The sequence below is a fragment of the Cydia splendana genome, chromosome Z (assembly GCF_910591565.1).
Source record: "Cydia splendana chromosome Z, ilCydSple1.2, whole genome shotgun sequence".
Classification (NCBI taxonomy): Eukaryota; Metazoa; Arthropoda; class Insecta; order Lepidoptera; family Tortricidae; genus Cydia; species Cydia splendana.
The window spans coordinates 45,879,929-45,901,479 of record NC_085987.1 but is presented as its reverse complement, the minus strand read 5'-3'; the positions used below and the strand labels follow the sequence as shown (position 1 = coordinate 45,901,479).

The 21,551-nt window shown below is 41.5% G+C and overlaps 3 protein-coding genes across 5 annotated transcripts in view; 2 read left to right on the top strand and 1 right to left on the bottom strand.

Annotated features, from left to right (window-relative positions):
* LOC134805155 (dipeptidase 1-like) overlaps nt 1–21,551 on the bottom strand; it is a 132,942-nt gene that overhangs the window by 64,139 nt on the left and 47,252 nt on the right. The window lies entirely within an intron of this gene.
* On the top strand, nt 480–17,201 carry LOC134804100 (uncharacterized). Of its 3 annotated transcripts, XM_063777038.1 has the most exons (8): nt 480–620; nt 1,443–1,557; nt 1,646–1,761; nt 1,962–2,117; nt 2,696–2,831; nt 3,169–3,430; nt 8,869–8,950; nt 9,847–10,015. In XM_063777038.1, exons 1-8 carry the CDS (start codon nt 514–516, stop codon nt 9,995–9,997), a joined length of 1,125 nt encoding a protein of 374 aa, XP_063633108.1. In that variant the 5' UTR covers nt 480–513; the 3' UTR covers nt 9,998–10,015. The 3 variants fall into 3 exon arrangements, with proteins under 3 accessions (XP_063633108.1, XP_063633109.1, XP_063633110.1); XM_063777039.1 differs by lacking the exons at nt 8,869–8,950; nt 9,847–10,015 and adding an exon at nt 17,109–17,201; XM_063777040.1 differs by lacking the exon at nt 1,962–2,117.
* Nucleotides 14,290–21,551, top strand: part of LOC134804101 (uncharacterized) — a 24,233-nt gene continuing 16,971 nt past the window's right edge. Inside the window, exons 1-4 of the mRNA XM_063777041.1 lie at nt 14,290–14,466; nt 18,936–18,977; nt 20,189–20,330; nt 20,980–21,163. Coding sequence (XP_063633111.1) covers nt 18,957–18,977; nt 20,189–20,330; nt 20,980–21,163 — 347 coding nt within the window. The 5' untranslated portion in view covers nt 14,290–14,466; nt 18,936–18,956. The remainder of the gene's footprint in view (nt 14,467–18,935; nt 18,978–20,188; nt 20,331–20,979; nt 21,164–21,551) is intronic.

The window sequence follows — 21,551 nt, the reverse complement described above, 5'->3', positions numbered from 1 at the left end:
TCTACAAGCTCATTCGTCATCATTTTTAAGAAAAACAGTTGAAGTTACGCAAACTCCCTTGGAATTTGGAATAACCAATTCCCTGCATCAGCTCTGTTAGAACATTTACTAGGACAAATTTAGGCGAGGTAAGTAAAATGTAAAGACTCGAAGCTGTATAAATGATCGTAGGAATAAGACATTTTGTTATTATAGCTTTTATTCTGGAAATCATACTTTTAGGGAGTGAAATTGGTGTTGAAACGAAGCGGGGGCCCAGTTTAATTTATACTCAGATTAAAGCCCTATTTAGACGGATCAAGAACTCGCATGCGATTCTCGTTACTTTGCCGTATTTTGTCAATCAATTCAATTGTGCTCTGTAGTTAGCAATGTATCGAAAATTGCATGCAAGCTCTCGCGCCGTGTAAATGGGGCTAATATAAAGGCAGGCTAGTACAAAATATCAGAACAAGTTACTTGGTCTATCGAAACTAGCCTACTAGATCTAGGTTTAAACCAGTAGGCTAAGCTATGTCCGATCGTATCAAAGTGGTTTTAGATGTAGGGGGTCAATGGACCCGCGCTGGTTTCGCTGGGGAGCCTTCCCCGAGGGCGGAGTACCCATCAGTGGTTGGACGGTAAGAAAACTACACTCCAGAGCATTGAAAATGGGATATTTGCGTCGGGGGTTAAAAATAGGATTTGGCCAATGACACTCCCTTAGGGCACGCCAAAAGTTTTGTCGGAATTTTCTATTGTGTGGATGTGGATATGACTTTAAAAATTACTGTTTGTTTGCGAGACAGTTGTAGGGGAAGAATAAAAATCGTAACGTGAGACAAAGGCTTCTCTTAAATTTAAAAACACCGGAGTTGTCTATTGTATACCCTACTTCTGTAGAAACCCTCGTAAGGCCCACCATAAATTTTCCTATTTTTTAATTTGAATCTTCTTGTATACTAACATGCTAACACGGGATGAATTTCGTTCGTTTGAGATAGCAATGAAAAAAAAAATGCTACTTATTAAGGTAAAAGTACTGGTGCTCGACGTGGCCCCAGTACATGTCATCTTGAAACTTAAGTCATTGTCAATAGAGGTGACAGCAAGGTGTCATCTATTGGGCATTGAATTTAGCATGTCGAGCACTAGTACGTTTACGTTATTATTATTAGATTGAGGACGTTCGCTAGCTGGCGCGTATCGTATGAGCAACGCTGGCGCGGTCACGTGCGGCGGATTTTACCTACAGTGGCACCCGCGTGCGTGCGCCCGCTCCGTGCACCCGCGCCAGCTAGCGGACACCCCGAAACGGATTGTGCAAGTGCATTGTAATTAACACTAGGCCTTACGAGGATATTCCCTCCCAGAATCAACATTTATTACGATTAGTGGTTGAAACTTTGCAAGGTTATATAGAAAGCGGTATAATGTGGGCATAATATTACTGGTCGTTCTAGATTTCGAAGAAGCGAACTGTTAGATGGTTTCCCTGATATTTACTGTGGTCGTGAGGCTGTGCTCAAGAGAGGGATATCGCATTTGTCCTGGCCAATGCAAAAAGGACTCATACAGGTATTTGTTTAATGTCAATTTTGAAAAGACTGTAAAATGTTTGGTGTATTCAAACACACACAAATATTCCAACCAACATTATGTCCAGGATTGGGATGAACTGGAGAAGTTACTGCACCACACGTTCTACAAGGAGCTGCTGGTGGCCCCTGAAGAGACGAAGGTCATGTACGCGCTGCACCCGCTCACACCAGGCAAGGACAAGTGAGTGGATATAGTTCTTGAATTTTTCTTTTATTTATTTTATTCACTAAACACAAGAACGTGATAAAACACTTGAATTATAAACTTATTAATAAATAAGAAATTTGCTCTAAGTCGTGATCGCTTCGTAGATTGCCCAGAAAGCTGCGCAGTTCTTAAACAAAAACTATGTGTAACTAAATAATCATGTTGCTTTCCAGAGAACAGATGGCAGAGTTACTCTTCGAGACATTTATAGTGGATGCCATATACCTGGCCCAGACTCCGGCGCTGGTCACGCTGGCGAGTGGGAGAACCACTGGTCTGGTCTGGGAGAATGGCTACTCGTGCTGCTACGCCGCTCCTGTTTTTGAAGGGTGCGTGTTGGTTTTTCCAGAGGCGAATGAAACGGATGGTCATTGAATCAAATTACACCTTGGAAAACTCACTCCATACTCGCTTCAAGGTTTTCACGTATATAGCTAAAGAGATACTGATGAAAGACTGTGGATGATCATTGAATCAAATCAAAGCTGGGGAAACTCAAAACTCTATACGCGCTTCAAGGAGGTTTTCTCGTATAGAAATAAAGAGAAACTGATGATTCAACGTTGTTTTGGTTTGCTGTTCAATATGGCTCTAAACTGGTATTGTGGTTATTTAGTGAGTTTTGGTTGTCACCTCACGATATGTCAAACAAGATAAGCGCGGCATTAAAATATTTGACTTTGTCAACAAGCGCGCTATACAGGTGTGTCGCTCGGGGCACAATACACGTGGAGACATGTTTGAGCTCGAAGTAGTCAATATATATATAGTGATTATAGAGTCTGTTGGGAAAGAGAAGAGTCGTGGAATGTATTGGGCCCCATACATTCCACGACTCTTCTCTTTCCGCACAGACTCTAGTTCGTTTTATTTTGAGAGAATTATTAAGCAGCCCTTCTCCATCCAGGTTCCCTCTAAAGCATTCGATAGTGACTTCTCAGCTAACCGGCCAAGCAATTACTGGGATCTTGCTGGATTTGATGAAGAAGATTGGCTACTCTTTCACTACACCTACGGAGATAGAGCTCGCGGAGAAGATTAAGGTAAAACTTTGTTGCCTTTCATACCTTGCTGTGCATTAAGTAATCGAAACGAAGTTACCCTTTCTAGTCTAACAGACAATCCGAGTTTCTAGATAAGGCCTAATCCTGATAAGGGTATTTATTTGTGTGTTTATCACAGGTGCTCCCGAGTTATGGATGTTTTCTATGTATTTAAGTGTCTATGTATGTATGTATCTATATCTATTATACATACATCGTGGTCTAGTACCACAACACAAGCTTAATTAAGCTTAAGTACCTACTGTAGGACTAGAACGATTTGTGTAAGAAGACCCATAATATACATATTTTTAAATCTTAACTTTTTCCTTCCCAGGCAAGCACATGCTACGTAGCGACAGATCTAGAATCAATCCAGGCCTCCAGGATGGCTGACGGCGACACCAAAGTTCGCTACCAGCTGCCAGACGGCCAGCACATCATTTTGGACGAGGAGAGGTTCATATGCCCCGAAGTCCTCTTCCGACCTTCGTTGCAGGGGCTGGAGTGCCCTAGTATCGTTGATGATATATGTAAAACTATCAGCCGGTGCGATATTGACTACCAGCCTATGTTTTATGAAAATATCGTGCTTTCTGGTAAGTATCAAGACTAGCTTTTTTATTAGTCTAATACACTACCTTATTAGCACTCTTTCTTTCTCGCTTCCGTTCTCTAGCCTCGTTCACAAGAATCGATTGGGAAATATAGCCTACTAGCGACACGCCCTGTCTACGCACGGGTTAGCAAATTATACTTTCCTCAAGAATCACTCTAATGATAGGTGAAAACCGCATGAAAATACGTCCAGTAGTTTTTGAGTTTCTCGCGAACATACAAACACACAGACGCGGAGGGGGACTTTGTTTTATATGATGTAGTGATAGAAAGTAGGTAGAACATACGAAAGCATTTTTGCACAAGCTGAAACATAGACGCTTCTCTTCGCTCGGTCAATAAATAACTTTTAATATTAAAATACTCTTTGAAACGTTTGAAGCATCCACTTGGTCATATATAAAAGCTTTTCTGAGAAGGCTTACGTTTGAGTCGTTTTAAAGCAATTTACTTAAAGTATACTTGCCGTGGAAGTTTTAATATGTTAAGACTAACGATGCGATTTAATCTAAAAAGGCGTTTCATGCCGTTAAGGTTGACGCTCACATGTTAACTCCGTCTGCCTAGCAGTGAAATATTAAATCGCACTTGATTTAGCCGCAAAATAGGTGATAGGTCACTTATTTTGCGGCTAAAATACCCTATTATTTACAATTATCATTGTAAAATAGAACTGCATCATACTACAAAACTATGTAAGGTTTACTCGGGTAATTCCGAAATTCGGATAATTCCGAAATTCAGACGAAAATCACCCAAAATTCCATCATAATAAAAGTCTCTTTTCGGAACTATCCGACAGTTTTCGACATTCGGAATTACCTGAATACACCTTACCTATATACACAAAGTGCCTATCCTATTGATTATTGGTGCAAAGTGTCATCAATCATTATCATCATCATCATAAATTTAGGCCACAAGATGGCAAAACCTAAACGCGCAAGGGAGCGTGCGTGTACTGTAGGGGGGCAGAACCTGTTTTGGCGTGAAGAATCAATGTCAATATTATGTTTCCGATTTATGTCACAAGATGGCAGACTTTTCAACGTGCACGATTTTAATAGTGTAGATTGTAGAGAGTAGTGTAACTTGGATAATGTCACAGTGTAAAAAGTAACAGTGGACCGACGCCTTTGATGTTTGCGACTTTGCGTAAATTTATGGCGACACCGCACAACAACACAGTACGGTTGTCACAGACGTTTACACAACTGCGCAAGACTTACACTTGACTTACTATAAGACACGCTAGCCCTGTGAGTAGTACCGAACTACTAACAATGGCGATGTATGCAGCTCGGGTGCGCGCGACCCACCCCTCGCCCCTCGTACCCCGCACGATTGCCCTGTTGAATGACTGTATTGTTTTATAGATTGTGGTTGTCAAGGACTAATAAGGTTTTATATAGTATTTATATTTTTTATACCTTTGTCTATTTATCATTTTATTATACATATTGTTTTTACATATTTTTTTCTTTGTCAGTAAATGCTTGATCTGAATGCCGGCTTTTTCGTTTCGCTCTCCGCATAAAATAATATACAATATATCGAATGGTTTAAATGTCCTCAATGGGGTTGGCAACTGTCAAAGGTTTGCATAGATGGCGCCATCATAGCTGCCCCTTTTTCTATGAGATTTGGCTTAAAGGGCTGGCATCCAGGGTATTAAAAAACAAAAATATGACACAATTCTAGGGATTGACAGGGCAAGCTATGATGGCGCCATCTGCTAAAAACTTCCACCGGCCAACCCCTCCTAGTGTAGTGTAACTTGCATAATGTGTGCCTCATGCTTTACTTAGTCTGTAAGACCGTTGGTCTCGCACCGCTGAGTTTAAGTGCACTCCGGCTTTATACGTTTTGACTCTACACGCCATTCGACCAATAGACTTCTCGTTTCTGGTTGAGACGGTTTTGCCCCGGGCCGTAAGATGAATTTACTTAAATGTGACGTTCGGATATACCAGGATCACCTGGCGGTCCACAAAAAAAAGCCTGGTGGGCCGCGGCTAGAGTACCTATGGCTACCTTAGGGGTTTCATTTCAAAACATCATTAATTAAGCTGGGGCTAACTAACGCAAAGTTACAGTACTTATATTGACTTTTTATAGGTTTTAATAAGCCCCTGCTACACGGCAGCCGACAAGCCTACTAACCGTCTGACCTTGGTCTGTCCTTGGTGTGTGGGTCCGTCTGAGTTGTCTGGCTAGACGGTGGCAAACCACAGTGTGTTCAGAACTCGCGGACGGACAACACGTATTGCAAGCACAGAAAATGGCCCCTAACCTTTCAGAAAGTTGGCGTGGCATTAGTACCTACTCAGTGGCGTATGGCCCTAAGGGCGGCGTATGCCACCCCTGGCGGATTGCATTTTGTTTTTCTTCCTTCACTTCTGGGGCGGCAAAACTTATTGGCCGCGGCGCCAAATTTCATAACCTACCTACTCATACTAGTGCAATGACAAAAAAATAAGTTTTTGGCAAAAAAATAATTTTTGGTACAAGCTTTTATCGCTGACTGTACTTTTCTTTCCAGAGGCAACTAATACTCGTCGAAACAATTCTAAAAACCCCAAACACAATTAGGTCGCGTTGTTCTATCACAGGGTTCCTATGGCCACCTCCTGTCTCCATCATCAGATCAGCTCTATGGTACCATAATAATGCATTGTCACCCGACTTACATATGTATGCAAATTTTCAGCTCTATCGGAAACTAGAAAGTGGGTCTAATTTAACTTGCAAGATTTGACCCGTACAAACATATTTATATACTTACGATTAGGTATATTGCAAGTTAATAAAAAGTTTGTTAAAAAAAGAAAAGGGTATATGAATGAAACACTGGCTCAAAAAACGGCATTTGTTGAGTCATTTCAACTTAATGAATTCGCTGGACTACGCTACGGGGACATACATAACTTTCTGAGAATGAAGAGGAAAGTATTTGATAAATTATTAGAAATGCTACTGAGTACCCATGGCACGGCTATTAACCACACGAGCGCACACGGCGCGTCCTCCAAGCGAAATGGCCTAGTGCGGTCGGCGTCGGGCGGCTACACGGTTCCGGACCGACCGCTCAGACCGCGGTCGCTGGCGCGCGCTCGCATGCCAAGGGCGTCCGGAGGTCAAACGAAATTTTGTTGGTAACAACTGTCTACACGGTCCGGGACAGCCCAAGGCCACGTGGTTTGGGGGCTTGTCGGCTGCCGTGTAGCAGGGGCTTCAGTCTTCGAGCAACACGGAAGGGAGGCGGCATTCGCACTATTTCCCCTCTGCCGAGGTACAAGATTAGCGCGTCAATCTAATCTAGCGCGGGTAATAAAACTAGTTGCACTTGGATTTTTCACTAGACCGAGTCCAGACGCGCGCGTGAACACTGCTGCACAAAAAATGCCTGTTTGCTCGGTTTTTTTTTATAAAAAGAGGTCGGGGACATCAAATTTACAAAAATAAAGTGTTACATTTCACATGTAATATTTTTTTTTACATATCATACGTTTAATTACATTCAAACACAATTATTATATTTTAGTCTCATGTAATTGATGGATTTATCGATTTTGCTCGCTCAGTACAAATTGCGGATCGGTCGAGCGACAAATCCGACTTCTCATCTCTCAGAATACAATAACATACTTCAACGAAAATGTGTTAGTGTGCGTGTTGTGACACTTGTCACTCGTCCGTACACAAAAAGAGATCGAGGTTTGCAAGTTTTTGTCTTTGACGTGTGTCATTTTCTATGTATTTGTGTCGTCATTACAGATTGGATTTTGTATGTAAGTGTGTGAGAAGTGCGACTGTATGCACCTTCCCCCCCGCGAAAAATGGCAGAAAGATTTGTACGGTGAGATATCGCTTGGGCCCCTCCCTTCCGATGTGTCGGAAGCCAGTGTTGCTCGAAGGTTTTAGTTTATATTTACCTATACACGATGATTTTTAATCGGTGATCAGGAGTAGAAAAATATTAATATCTAGCCCAAATAAAACTTATTAGGCTAGGTCTCACGCAATTATCTCATTGTTTATAATAAATAATTAATTAATTATAATTAAATGGTTAGAATATAATTAAAACTAATAACCACTAAATACATGGTTATCCTACATGAATTAACTACGATACGTCAAGTGCCATCGATATGGCGGGAAAGACGGATCTATGACTTTGTTTATGCATATGACAATGACAAGTTATTACTCATAAATTATCAATTGCCATTAAGTTTGTACTTATAAAGAGGCTATAGTTGATCAAACCAATTTGTCAGTAAATAAGAACAAAAAAAACTATACTCATCCTTTTCTTTTGGGTGCGAGTACTGGTGTAAGGCAGAGATAGTATGATTATCTCTGTCTATATTTGAAATGAGACAGTCCTTTGACAAACTATATAACTCATAGATACCGATTAGCAGAGTGACAAGGATTTTAGGATAAAATTGATTTCAATATTAAAATAATTATTTAAAAGAAAAAAAGGTTGTTTCCATGTAATTACGACTTCAACGTGATCTACATCAATTACTGAGTTAGAAAAAAATGTTTCTGATCACCGATTAAAAATCATCGTGTATTTTAATTTCTATGTTCACCTAGGTATGTATATGAATATAATATAATAGAATAGAATAGAATAGATTTATTCGTAAGCACAAACAATCGGAACAGTACATAGTATAAAAGAAAACACAAAATAAGATTGAAGTGCCACGAAATGGCCCCATCTCAGCATGTTGCTGGTGGCTTCCAGCGCTGATCTTCCGATGAGACCATCAAGTGAGAAGAATCACGGAAGGTAACAGACAAGAAGAAAAAAGACAGAAATAACATACAGTAAACAGTTAGTTAAATAAGAAAAAAGTTACACAGCAAGAAGATACAACATAACGACTATTTACAATTAAGATTAATTAATACAAAAACAAGCATCGTGCTCTAAATCGCTGTATCGATCCGGTCCGACCATATCTTGGCTGAGCATATATAACATCATAGAGAAATATAGTAAGACAAGAGTGCTCACTCCATACATCAGTTTTGGTACCAAAATTATTAGTATTTTTATAGTCGACATCTAGCATCGAGTAGCGGAATTATCAGTACGTTAAGTAGTAGTAGTAGTACTGTCAAGTGACAATAGATGTAGCACCGACCGGAAAGTCTTATGTTGTTGAGCATTACAGTTTCCGGTCGGTGCTACAATTATTGTCACTTGACAGTACTACTACTGCTACTTAGCAGTGCTGATAATTCCGCTACTCGATGCTAGATGTCGACTATGAAAATACTAATATTTTTGGTGCCAAAATTTATGTATGGAGTAAGCACTCTTGGCCGTTTTGCATAATAATATGCCCTTGTCTTACTATATTTCTCTATGATAACATGTATCCGTATTTCTCAGGTGGCGGTAGCCAGCTCGCCGGCATAGACAAGCGTATAAATCGGGAGCTTTTATTGAGAGTCTTGGAACAGCCAAACTACAGGTTTATTATTACAAACTTTTTGTCAAGCCATTTCCGTCAGTAGAAAAAAGCGGCAAATTTCAAAAATGTAGGCGCGATGGGTTATCGGCCCATAGAAAACGGCGCTTTTTTCTACTGACAAGATTTCCTTCACCATCTATATACATATATTGCTCACTCCATACATCAGTCCTTGTACCAAAAATACTATTATTTTCATAGTCGACATCTAGCATCGAATAGCGGAACTATCAGTACTGCTACTTGACAATAGATGTAGCACCGACCGGAAAGTCTTATGTTGTTGCAGCATTAGACTTTCCGGTCGGTGTTACATCTAATTGTCAAGTAGCAGTACTGATAGTTCCGCTACTCGATGCTAGATGTCGACTATGAAAATAATAGTATTTTTGGTACCAAAACTGATGTATGTAGTGAGCACTCTTGTCTTACTAAATTTCTCTATGGTATGGTGTACAAACGCAAGGGTTAAAAGCGGCGGAAGAGCTTGTAGACGCTCTTCCCTTATAGGCGGTTTTCGCCACATTGACTACAGGCCATTATTCGGGTATAGTCGCGGACGGTCTAGAACGCAAAATGACTAGTGTAATATTTTGCCTATATATTCTTTTTAGTCTACATCGCGAACGGTCTAGAACGCAATGTGACCACTTTTTTATATCACTAGGGTAGGTTAGGTTCGTTAGTTATCTTCAAATGGCCGGAGGCCAAACAGCACAGAAAAGGAGCCCCGCGATAGCGGGGCTCCGTCGACATCGCTAACGTAAAGATAAAACGAGTAGGCATTTTGCGTTCTGGACCGTTCGCGATGTAGACTAAAAGTGATATAGGCAAAATATTACACTAGTCATTTTGCGTTCTAGACCATCCGCGAATAACCCATTATTTGTTGACAGGGTAACAGTAGACGCCATAGAGTCCCGTCAGCACGCCACCTGGCGTGGCGGATCGATGTTGGCGTGCATGGACGCCGTGAAGGGTTGTTATTTGACTAAGGAAGAATACGAGGACTCGGGCACTGGGAGGGTTAGGCAGAAGTTTTACTGAATAAACTATTAAACATTGTATTGTCTTTTCTTTGGGAGGATAGCGGACGACTCTTCGAGCATCACCGGGAAGGGAGTCGGCATTCGGACTATTTCCCCTCTGCCGAAGCACATGCCCAACTGGGCATGGACACTAGCGCGGTGCGTGTTGTTACTCATCCGTACACAAAAAGCTGGATCGAGGTGTGCAAGATTTGTCTCTGTCGTGTGTCATTTTCTATGTATTTGTGTCGTCATTACAGATTGGATTTTGTATGTAGTGAGTGAGAAGTGCGACTGTGTGCACGTTCCTCCCGCAAAACCTATTTTAGAGTCAGACCAAGAATAGTCTGCAGCGGATTTGATAGCCCACGCAGTGCGAGTGTCATTTTAAACGTCAAACTTCTATGAACATATGACGTGTAAATAATACTTGCACTGCGTGGGCTATCAAAATCGCTGCAGACTTTTGTTGGTCTAACTCTAAGCACGAAGAATGTCGTAGATTGACCCGCCTGTTCCTGTCTCTATTGTACGCGCATAATAGAATATTACGCAAAACTCTGCGTAGAGGGCGGCACTAGGTCAATCACATGGCCTACCGTGAAACACGACAATCGAAAGTTCGGTTTCTGCCTCTTGCCTATTCGATCGATTCGATTTTCGCGTTTCGCGGTAGACCACCTGTAAACAAACCGCGTTGATGCGTTAATGATTAATGTCATAGTGAAAACTTGTCAAAAAACTGTTTAAGGCCTAGTATGTATAAATTACTATATGGTTTACTAAACAAATTAGTGCTGCACTCTGGCGGCAGAACATTGCAGTAATACTCCCTATTACCTATCTATATTATTCAATGTCACTGTGCGAGCGTGACATCAATATACCTAATTATGCGCGTGCGATAGAGATAGGACCAGGCGGGTCGATGTACGAAATTCCTATAGTGATAAGAGTCCGTAAATTATACAATAAGCGACGCTATGAGCACCAGGTACAAATTATGCTTTTAAGAATTCCTGACGTACAAAGGTTTTTAGGGTTTCGTACCCCAAAAGGAAAGAACGGAACCCTTATGACGCATGAGTGATCCGATAAGGGCCACTTGCACCACTGCGTTCACTGTTTAACCGCTTAACCCCGGGTTAGTGGGATGGTGCAAGTGGGGCTAAGGCTTATAGGATCACTCGCGCGTCTGGCTGTCCGTCTGTCACAGCCTATTTTCTCCGAAAGTACTGAACCAATTAAGTTGAAATTTGGTACACATATGTAAGTCTGTGAGTCTGTGACCCAAAGACGGACATGTAACGTAAATAAATGAATTTTAAACATAACGGGCATTTTTGGGGGGTAAATGAGACAATTAAAAAACAAAGTTTTGCAAACTACATCTTGTCATATTTATATATCAAATTAAAGAGCTCGTTGTGACTTGTGAGAATCTCAAATATTTTTTTATATTATTTTCAGATAAATAGTTAAGAAATAATTTAAGAAAATACGCAAATTATTACCATTCCCCACCCTTTATCTCCGAAACTACGGGGTCTAACATTTTGAATAAAATACACAAAATAGAGTTGTATTGCACCTGTACGGCTACCACCAGTTTTGACATTGACAGATACGCTCGCGTCTACGTAAATTACTTTCTATACATCTCGCTTGCACTAATATGCGAGTACGAGTGAGATGCATATAAAGTAAGTTACTTAAACGCGAGCGTATCTGTCAATGTCAAAACTGGTGGTAGTGGTTCTGTAGATGTCAGGAAAACCTATTACTTTTATAAGAAATGTGCAGTCAAGCGTGAGTCGGACTTAATTACTTAGTTATTGATCCGACCCCTACGGATTTTTTAAAGACATTTCACTCACGTTTCACATAACAAAAATACATTGTTTGTCTGAAATACTACGGAACCCTTGGAATGCGAGTCCGACTCGCACTTGCCCGGTTTTTATTTTTTTATAATTTATCTGCCCAGACCCAAGGTATACTTACGGTACAAAGGAATGCATAAACCGACTAAAAGCTTTTCTTTTGTGCCCTTTAATTAAAAAGATCTGACAAAGAAATGGAAATGTCGGCGTAGGGACTCTTTCCGCCTCCAGAGTTGGAGGCATAGTTAGCATCTAAATTTTGCGAAGCTTTAACGTGGAGGAAAGAGACAAACATTGTTTAATCACTACACCTTATAAAAAAAAGTCCCCCCCTTTGGGCTAATATTGAAAAATCCTTATTTTTTTGTAATTTCACCATAATTTTCTTAGCGTATAGATACCACCAATATAACATCAAAAATAATATTGACCGCCCAGATCAGTAAAATACCACACTGTGCGCCGCGTCTGTCTATTTGCGTGTATGTATGTTCGCGATAAACTCGAAAACTACTCAACGGATTTTAATGCGATTTTCACCTATCAATAGAGTGATTCTTAAAAATCTTGCAAATGTTTCAGTGTATAATTTGCAAAGGTTTTGTGTAACCCGTGCGAAGCCGAAGCGGGTCACGAATTTAAAAAAAGTACGCTTATCTCTACCGTGTATACACGGTGTAACATGAGGAAACTGAATAATTTTAACCACGCATTTTTGAGGTTAAAAGAAGGAAAAAAAAATGTAATATGAGTTTAGGTCAATTTCGCAAAAATAAAATTCTTTTTGTTTTGTTTTTTAAATTTTTTGAATGTATTTGTACATTATAAATAAATGTTATTGGTAAACTTGTCACTTAAAATTAATTTTTAATTTTTTTTTCGTAAAACCTACTTTTTGCAAAGTGTTACTTGTCTTTTTTTGACATCTATCAATAAGGATATTTAGACTACGTCCCATAGCATCGACATCACCATCAAAAAGGCCTTTTACACTATATAACAATAAAAACTTGTTTTTTTTTAATTCAATTTATCTCTGAAACTAGGCGAATCTTAAAAAAGTTTATAGGACATTTTTGTCTCTAAATATGATGAGGAATACGCTGTTAAAATTATTCGGTTTCCTCGTGTATTCTAGGAATGACATATTATACAACTGTTTACAACCAATTATGAACCTTATAGCTTGAAATAAATGAATTTAATTTTTTTTTATAGGCGGGAATTGGCGGGTCGATGTACGAAAATCTTCGTGCTTATAATATAGTTTGTCAAAGGACTGTCTCATTTCAATCATAGACAGAGAGCATTATACTATCTTTGTCTTACACTAGTACTAGCACCCAAAAGAAAAGGATGAGTATAGTTTTCCTGGTTCTCACTGACTGACAAATTGGTTTGACCAACTATAGCTCCCTTACTTTAGTAGAGTCTTCGGAAAGAGAAGAGTCGTGGAATGTATTGGGCCCCATACATCCCACGACTCTTCTCTTTCCGCACAAACTCTAATGATAGAGTCTGGCTACTGAAATATTACACAAATGTTTGGCGGGAAATTTAAAAAATCTTGGGCTGGTCACACTTTGTTTAGTAGGAATTATAGTTTTGATACTAGAAAATATTTTTGATTTTCTGTGCACACGTAAGGTACCTAAGGATAAGTTGACGTGCACTCAAAGTCAGCTCACATAATTTCTACCACTAGGTAAAGTATACTCTGTACAGTATGTTAATAACTTAATAATTTAATTTTTTATTTTGTATATTTTGTATTTTTTGTTTGACATGTAAATGAGATGTACATTTATGAATAAATTATCTGAAATCTGAAAGTCAACGATAAACACATATGTTAACGCTTTCTCACCATATACTATTGTAACAAGGCGAAAAATTAACTGTAGTGTAAATAAGACCTAATAGCTCGACAATACCGTAATATTAATCCATCACCAAAAAGATTACATAAGTAGGTAAGTAATATGCCAAATATGCTAAATGCTAAGTATCAAAATATTTATAGAGCACCAACCTCCTAATTTGTTTACATTTGTTGAGGAGTTGTAAACATTGCAGTTTTTCGTTATACAACGCTACGTCGACTTCGCACATTGTCGTAATTATTTACGAGCTTAAATAATAGTTTGCTGACCTCACGCAGTATAGAGATTATTAATAATATTTAAAATAAACACCTTGTAAACCGCAAACAATTTGAATGAATGACATAAATTGACAACTGACTTTTAGCTTTTTTTTAAATCATAGACAATAAATCATAGAAATTTTTGGCTAGCCAGACTCTAATGGCTTTGATACTCCTTTGATGTCAATACAGTTTCAAAGACAAACCTTTTAAAAAAAATTAACATTGTACAAAGACAATTTCATGAGTTTTATTTTTTCATAAGAAACGTCAACGTTTATAAAGTATAATAAATCCGTCAATGAAACTGATATGAAATTGTATTCGACATTTTGTAAGCGAATTCGTATTTAATACCGAAAATAGTGCTTATTTTTAGTTTGTGATTTCATATTTGTTGAGTGCCCTGGTGTTGAGTGTTACTTAAATCGAGACCTCTTTATAAAATGTAAATAATAGGTAGGTAAAATACATTATAAATATAGTAAGGTGAACATCGAAATAATTCTAAAACCGGCCAAAGTGCGAGTCGGACTCACACACGAAGGGTTCCGTATCATTACCCAAAAAACGGCAAAAAATCACGTGTGTTGTATGGAAGCCCCTCTTAAATATTTAATTCCGTTTTTAGTATTTGTTGTTATAGCGGCAACAGAAATACATCATCTATTCTGTGAAAATATCGACTGTCTAGCTATCATGGTTCATGAGATACACCCTAGTGACAGACACACAGACGGACAGTGGAGTCTTAGTAATACGGTCCCGTTTTTGGCCTTTGGGTACGGAACTCTAAAAATGGCGAGTATCTAAGGGCGCCCGCTAGCTGGCGCTGTGGCGCGGAGCGGGTGAGCGGGTTCACGAAAAATAGTATCCCACCAAAAACATTCTGTAAAAAACTAGCCAAGTCTCGATGGAGCTGCTTGTTTATCTCTAAAAAGTAATGAAATCTAGACAAAGTCGTGCCAAGTCTAAGGTTCCTTACTGCGATTTCTTTATTATTATAGTTAATGTTGTGTGACTTGGCCGTTGAAGGGTACACAAGGGTACAAAACCAGGTGCTCCATGACACCATTGCACCAATCTGTCGCCAGAACCGCGACCCATTGACGATGGAAAATTGCCACTTGGAAAACGTTGATTCAATAACCAGTCAATTGTAGGCTTGATAAAGCTGCGTATTTCAATAATACTTATGTATAGGCGAGCCTAAAACAAACACTTCTTTTTGAAGCGTCAAATCGACCATCGATCTAACATAAAATAGACGTACAGACGGACTTCTATCAATGATTAGAAGTCCGTCTGTACTGGAAATAATTTTTTATACTGTATGTTTGGTGTCATGGAGCACCTGGTTTTGTACCCTTGTGTACCGTTCAACGGCCAAGTCACACAACATTAACTATAATAATAAAGAAATCGCAGTAAGGAACCTTAGACTTGGCACGACTTTGTCTAGATTTCATTACTTTTTAGAGATAAACAAGCAGCTCCATCGAGACTTGGCTAGTTTTTTACAGAATGTTTTTGGTGGGATTTCACTTCTTTTTGTAGAAACGTGGGCATATTGATTTATTTTATTAGATTTTCTTATTTGACACATTTTTTTTCTTTTTAGGAGTAGTTCTTTTATTACCATATCTCTAAAGTCTCGTCACCCATGAGCGTTTTCAAAGCGCGGCGTGAGCGGGGCACGATGCGAGCATGACGCGAGCGCGTGGCGCTCGCGATCTGCGCTTAGACGCAGCGGCCCGCCGGCGCGCTGCGTGCGCGACCCGCTTTGATCACGCCCGCGCAGTCACACACAACACAGCGCGTGTTGCGAGCGGTCACCAGCAACACTGTCATCCCCAAAACGATGACGACTGACCTCCCCACGCGGTGGGGAGCGACCCGCCACAGCCGTCGCAGCCGAAAGGCGGGCACGGCCTCTCATACCTCCCTAAATGGGAGGTATCGAATGATGTACACTTGTACAGCGAGCGGTCACTCGATTACTGAACGTTGGACGTTGGAAAGCATGATCATGGACGTTGAATAGTTTCACGAGCGTTTTGTAGCCTGCAGCAGTATATTGCGACAATACTGCCGACTGCATTACTGCAGCAAATGTCAAATACGATGACGCTGACCGAATTTTTGATATTTACCTCAGTAATTCAGTCGGCAGTAGTGCATGCATGCTGCAATCCTGCTGCAGTATAGCTGCCGACTGCATTACTGCCAAAAATGTCAAAGTTGATGTATTTTTAACCGCCTTAAAATAAAGGTTCTCAGTTTGACCCGTATGTATGTTTGTTCGCGATTATCTCGCGTTTGGCTAAACCGATTTTGATGCGGTTTTCAGAAAAGTGTTTGTTACATTCTGGTAAAGGTTTTAGTATACATAGATCTGAGCTGATGCTGAACCCTGGTTGTACCTAGTGGAACTCAGGTTTGGTGCAACATAAGCCCACGCTATTTTGGTCATCCGTCACATCTTGATGAGCACTTGGGAGAGCAGTACCTTAGACAGAGCTGATGCTGAACCCTGGCTGTACCTAGTGGAACTCAGGTTTGGTACAACATAAGCCCACGCTATTTTGGTCATCCGTCACATCTTGCATGATGAGCACTTGGGAGAGCAGTACCCAAGATAGAGCTGATGCTGAACCCTGGCTGTACCTAGTGGAACTCAGGTTTGGTGCAACATAGGCACACTTTGTTTTGGTTAACCGACTTGTCGTCGTGTGCCTGTTGCAGAGTTCCACTAGGCGGTCATCAAGATGTAACGGATGACCAAAATAGCGTGGGGCTATGTTGCACCAAACCTAAGTTCCACTAGGTACAGCCAGGGTTCAGCATCAGCTCTATTTCAGGTACTGCTCTCCCAAGTGCTCATCAAGATGTGATGGATGACCAAACTAGCGTTGGCCTATGTTACACCAAACCTAAGTTCCAGTAGGTACAGCCAGGGTTCAGCATTAGCTCTATCTTGGATACTGCTCTCCCAAGTGCTCATCAAGATGTGACGGATGACCAAAATAGCGTTGGCCTATGTTGCACCAAACCTGAGTTCCACTAGGTACAGCTAGCGTTCAGCATCAGCTCTATTTCAGGTACTGCTCTCCCAAGTGCTCATCAAGATGTGACGGATGACCAAAATAGCGTGGGCCTATGTTGCACCAAACCTGAGTTCCAGTAGGTACAGCCAGGGTTCAGCATCAGCTCTATCTTGGGTACTGCGTTCCCAAGTGCTCATCAGGATGTAACGGATGACCAAAATAGCGTGGGCCTATGTTGCACCAAACCTGAGTTCCACTAGGTACAGCCAGGGTTCAGCATCAGCTCTATCTTGGGTACTGCTCTCCCAAGTGCTCATCAAGATGTGACGGATGACCAAAATAGCGTGGGCGTATGTTGCACCAAACCTGAGTTCCACTAGGTACAGCCAGGGTTCAGCATCCGCTCCATCTTGGGTACTACTCTCCCAAAGGCTCATCAAGGCGTGTCGGATGACCAAAACAGTGTGTGCATATGTTGCACCAAGCCTGAGTTCCACTAGGTACAGCCAGGGTTCAGCATCAGCTCCATCTTGGGTACTACTTTCCCAAAGGCTCATCAAGGCGTGTCGGATGACCAAAACAGTGTGTACATATGTTGCACCAAGCAAAACGCCTATGTCTGACGGAGCCTTAATACAGCTGAGACCAGCTGAGGGTTCTTCATCAGATACTTCAGACCTTCGATTTTTGACATCAAATGAAGCGGCCCACCAATTTGAATATTTTTTGTAAAGGCGGTATGTCGATCTCCAATAGTTTGGTTGGGCTCTTGTGTTTTCTAATCAGGGTCACCAGGTACTCCAGATCTTCGATTATCCTAGTTTTTATAGTTTTCCCTTTATGTGGCCATTAAACCATAACTCTGTACCAAATTTCAGCTCTCTGAGTTTATGGGAAGTATTAGTTCTATTCTGATGATCATAAGTGAGTGAGTGTGTGTCATAAATGCGAAACTTTGCTTTCGCTTAACTTCGGAACTAAATGACCTACAGACTTGAAATTTTGGATTTTAAGTATGTGATTATAGCTTACTGGATGACAAAAATTTCTGCGTTCTGGTCTTATCCAGAGGTTCTCAAATAGGGACCTGAAAATGCGGCGAAATGGTTCCAGTAAAGGATGGTACGGCAGTGTTTGCTTCGCGCTCGACTTGGCGGGGGCACTGCCGTGCCCCCCGATGAGCAACGCTAACTGGAGCGAACGCGTGCGAGGGATTTTACCTACAATGGCACCCGCGTGCGTGCGCCCGCTCCGTGCACCCGCGCCAGTCAGCGGACGCCCTAACAAGAGACACTTTCTACTGTACAGTAGGTATACAAGATGCCTTAGTAAGTAGGTAGCGTCTCATATACAACAAGCGCCCTGACGGGATGTCATTGATTCCCTGGAAGATGGGTCGTGCGTTGGTATGGGACGCCACTTGCGCTGACACGGTAACGGCGTCCTACGTCCCATCGACCAGCAGGCGTGCTGGCGCGGCGGCGGACACTCGGGAGCGTCAAAAGGTAGCCAAATACAGCTGTCTCGGCGCTCAATACGAATTCGTCGCATTTGGCGTCGAGACGCTTGGTTCGTGGGGCAGAGGCGCACAGATGCTCCATTAGGCGCTCGGGAAACGGCTGAGGGAGGCAACGGGCGACCCCGCGCGGGCAGCTTTCTCGCGCAGAGAATTGCCATCGCAATCCAGCACGGGAACGCTGCCTGCGTGTTGGGCACCCTCCCGAGGGCACCAAATTTTGATAGGTATTTTGAATTTATAGTTTTAGTTATTTTAATTGTAGTTAGTTTTAGTTTTATATTCCTGTTTATGTCTTTTAGTAATTTATATTAATAAATGATTATGATTATACAACAACACATTATGTACCATTTCATTTTCAGAACCAGTCCGGTGACATAGAAATGGCTTTTGAGAAACCTCCAGTGAGTGGAAAAAATTCATGATCCTCGCTCCGGGTCGTTCCTGATGCAAAATGTCTATCGCGGTTCAACACGGCAACGCGGCCAGCGTGATGGGCTCTTTTGCATTTCGAGGGGCGCGGGGCGAGTGTGAGCGTTTATTAATTTTTTGCCATTTTTAGATATTGTGACCTTTTTTGCCACATGTCTGTTATTTCTAGCCAGGATCGCGAGCCCTTTCATCCTTATAGGAGAAAAAAAGTGTCCTAAAATTTCTGTACATTTTTCACACTTGTCTTTTTGTTACCGCCATACAAAGTACATATATGGGGAAATGATAACACAATAGGAAAAAGACTCTGGGACATTTTTTTATCCCATAAGGATTGAAAGAGCTCGTGATTCCGAGTAGAAATAACACAAAAGTGGCAAAAAAGGTCACAATTTATAAAAATGGCAAAAAAATTAAAGAAACGCTCGTGTTAGTTAGGTTAGGTAAACCATTTTCTTAACTGTTAAATTATTGTCGCGTGTGGTATGTATTTCCGACCTTCAAAGCTTCAAGAAGAGAGCGTACTATCATCTTTAAGGCTGCAACGCACTTAAAACCCCTCCAGTTTTGCGAGCCTCCATGGGCCACGGTAATTTTTCACCATCAGGCGATTCATCTGCGCGTTTGCCTCCTATATCAGAAAAAAACCGCTCAAGTGCGAGTCGGACTCGCGCTCTAAGGGTTCCGTACATTAACCAATTTTTAAGAATGTATTTATTTATGTGGAAAGTGAATGAAATGTCTTTAAAAAACCCGTAGGGGTCGGATCAAAACTAAGTAATTAAGTCCGACTCACGCTTGACTGCATATTTCTAATAGGTTTTCCTGTCATCTATAGGTAAAGAACTATTATGTGTATTTTTTTCAAAATTTTAGACCTAGTAGTTTCGGAGATAAAGGGAGGGGGGAATGGTCGGACAGACAGACGCACGAGTGATCCTATAAGTGTAAGGCCTGAGTGGACGCTCGAGTTGAGCGTGCAGCGGGGCGGGGCGTGCGGCGTGCATGTTAAACAAATGCAAACGTATAGGAGCGGCCTTAGTGCACGCTGCTCACATCACTTGTGAGCCCGACGCCACGCTGCACGCCCCGCCGAATGCTCCGCTTCGAGCGTCCACTCAGGCCTTACACTAAGGGTTCCTTTTGAGGCCAAAAAATTATATTACTTATATTATTTTGACAGGTGATCGTAGACACGGGAAGCTACACCATAAAAGCTGGTTTCGCATGCGACAACCATCCCGTGGCCATCTTTAGGACGGCCGTTGGTCGCCCGAGCTACCTGAATGGCAGTTACGGGAAGGAGCCTTACGATGTTTATGTTGGTAAGTTGTGCCTTTCAGGGCGTCCGCTAGCTGGCGCGGTTGCGCGGAGCACTGAGCGGGTTAACGAAAAATAGTGTGAGCAACGCGGTTAGTTGCCAAGCGGATCCCAGGCTCCCATGAGCCGTGGCAAAATGCCGGGACAACGCGAGGAAGAAGAAGAAGTATGAGCAACGGATTTTACCCACAATTGCACCCGCGTGCGTGCGCCCGCTCCGTGTACCCGCCCACGCATACGGACCCCCTTAAGGCCCCTGTACACAATGGGCCAGCGCCGGCCAGTCCAAGGGACGCAGCCATGCGGTAGAATGAGATAGCAATATCACTTGCTCCTCCGCATAAATGCGTCCCCCAGATTGACCCACGCTGGCCCATTGTGTACAGGGGCCTTTAGACGTGTATTGTTTACGCCGTACGCTACGAGCAGCGTCACGTATGGAATAATATTTAAGAGGTAGCGTAAAAGACAGGAAATTAGAAGTACAAAAAGCTATAGCGCGCGGTCTTGAGAAGTAATTAGACATAATTATGCATAAGAGAAGAAGTACAGTCAGCAAAAAAAAGTGACACAATTTTTTTTACAGTATCTTATTTATATTTAAGTACATTATTTTAGGGCCATATAAAACATTATAAAATAGCTTTATTACAGGAAATGCGGCCGTAGAACAGGATGAAGACCTAGAGATCAGCTACCCTGTAGTAAAAGGGAGGATAGTCCATTGGGACAATATTGAAAGGATCCTTCATCACATCCTGTATAGGGAGCTGAAGGTAGCTCCCGAGGATAGAGCCATCATGCTGTCTCTTACTGCCAGTACGCCGATGAGCGAGAAGTGAGTACACCGACGCACTAGAATAACTATAGACGTCTGACTGAAAAATGTGGCTTTCCATGACAAAAGGGTCCATATGCTTCAAGTGCAATAAGGACCATTGTATCTGCAATCCTAACAGAAATTATGATAGGATGGTCCTTATTGACGACCGGTCTGGCCTAGTGGGTAGTGACACTGCATGCGAAGCCGATGGTCCTGGGTTCGAATCCCGGTAAGGGCATTTATTTGTGTGATGAACACAGATATTTGTTCCTGAGTCATGGGTGTTTTCTATGTTTATAAGTATGTATTTATCTATCGTCGCCTAGTACCAAAGTACAAGCTATGCTTAGTTTGCGGCTAGGTCGATCTGTGTAAGTTGTCCCCAATATTTTATTTTTATTTT

Coding starts and splice junctions, on each gene's coding strand:
- LOC134804100 (XM_063777038.1), top strand. CDS start 514: ATGTCCGATCGTATCAAAGTGGTTTTAGATGTAGGGGGTCAATGGACC. Junction 1,762..1,961: donor CTCACACCAGGCAAGGACAA/GTGAGTGGATAT, acceptor GTTGCTTTCCAG/AGAACAGATGGCAGAGTTAC. Junction 2,832..3,168: donor AGCTCGCGGAGAAGATTAAG/GTAAAACTTTGT, acceptor TTTCCTTCCCAG/GCAAGCACATGCTACGTAGC.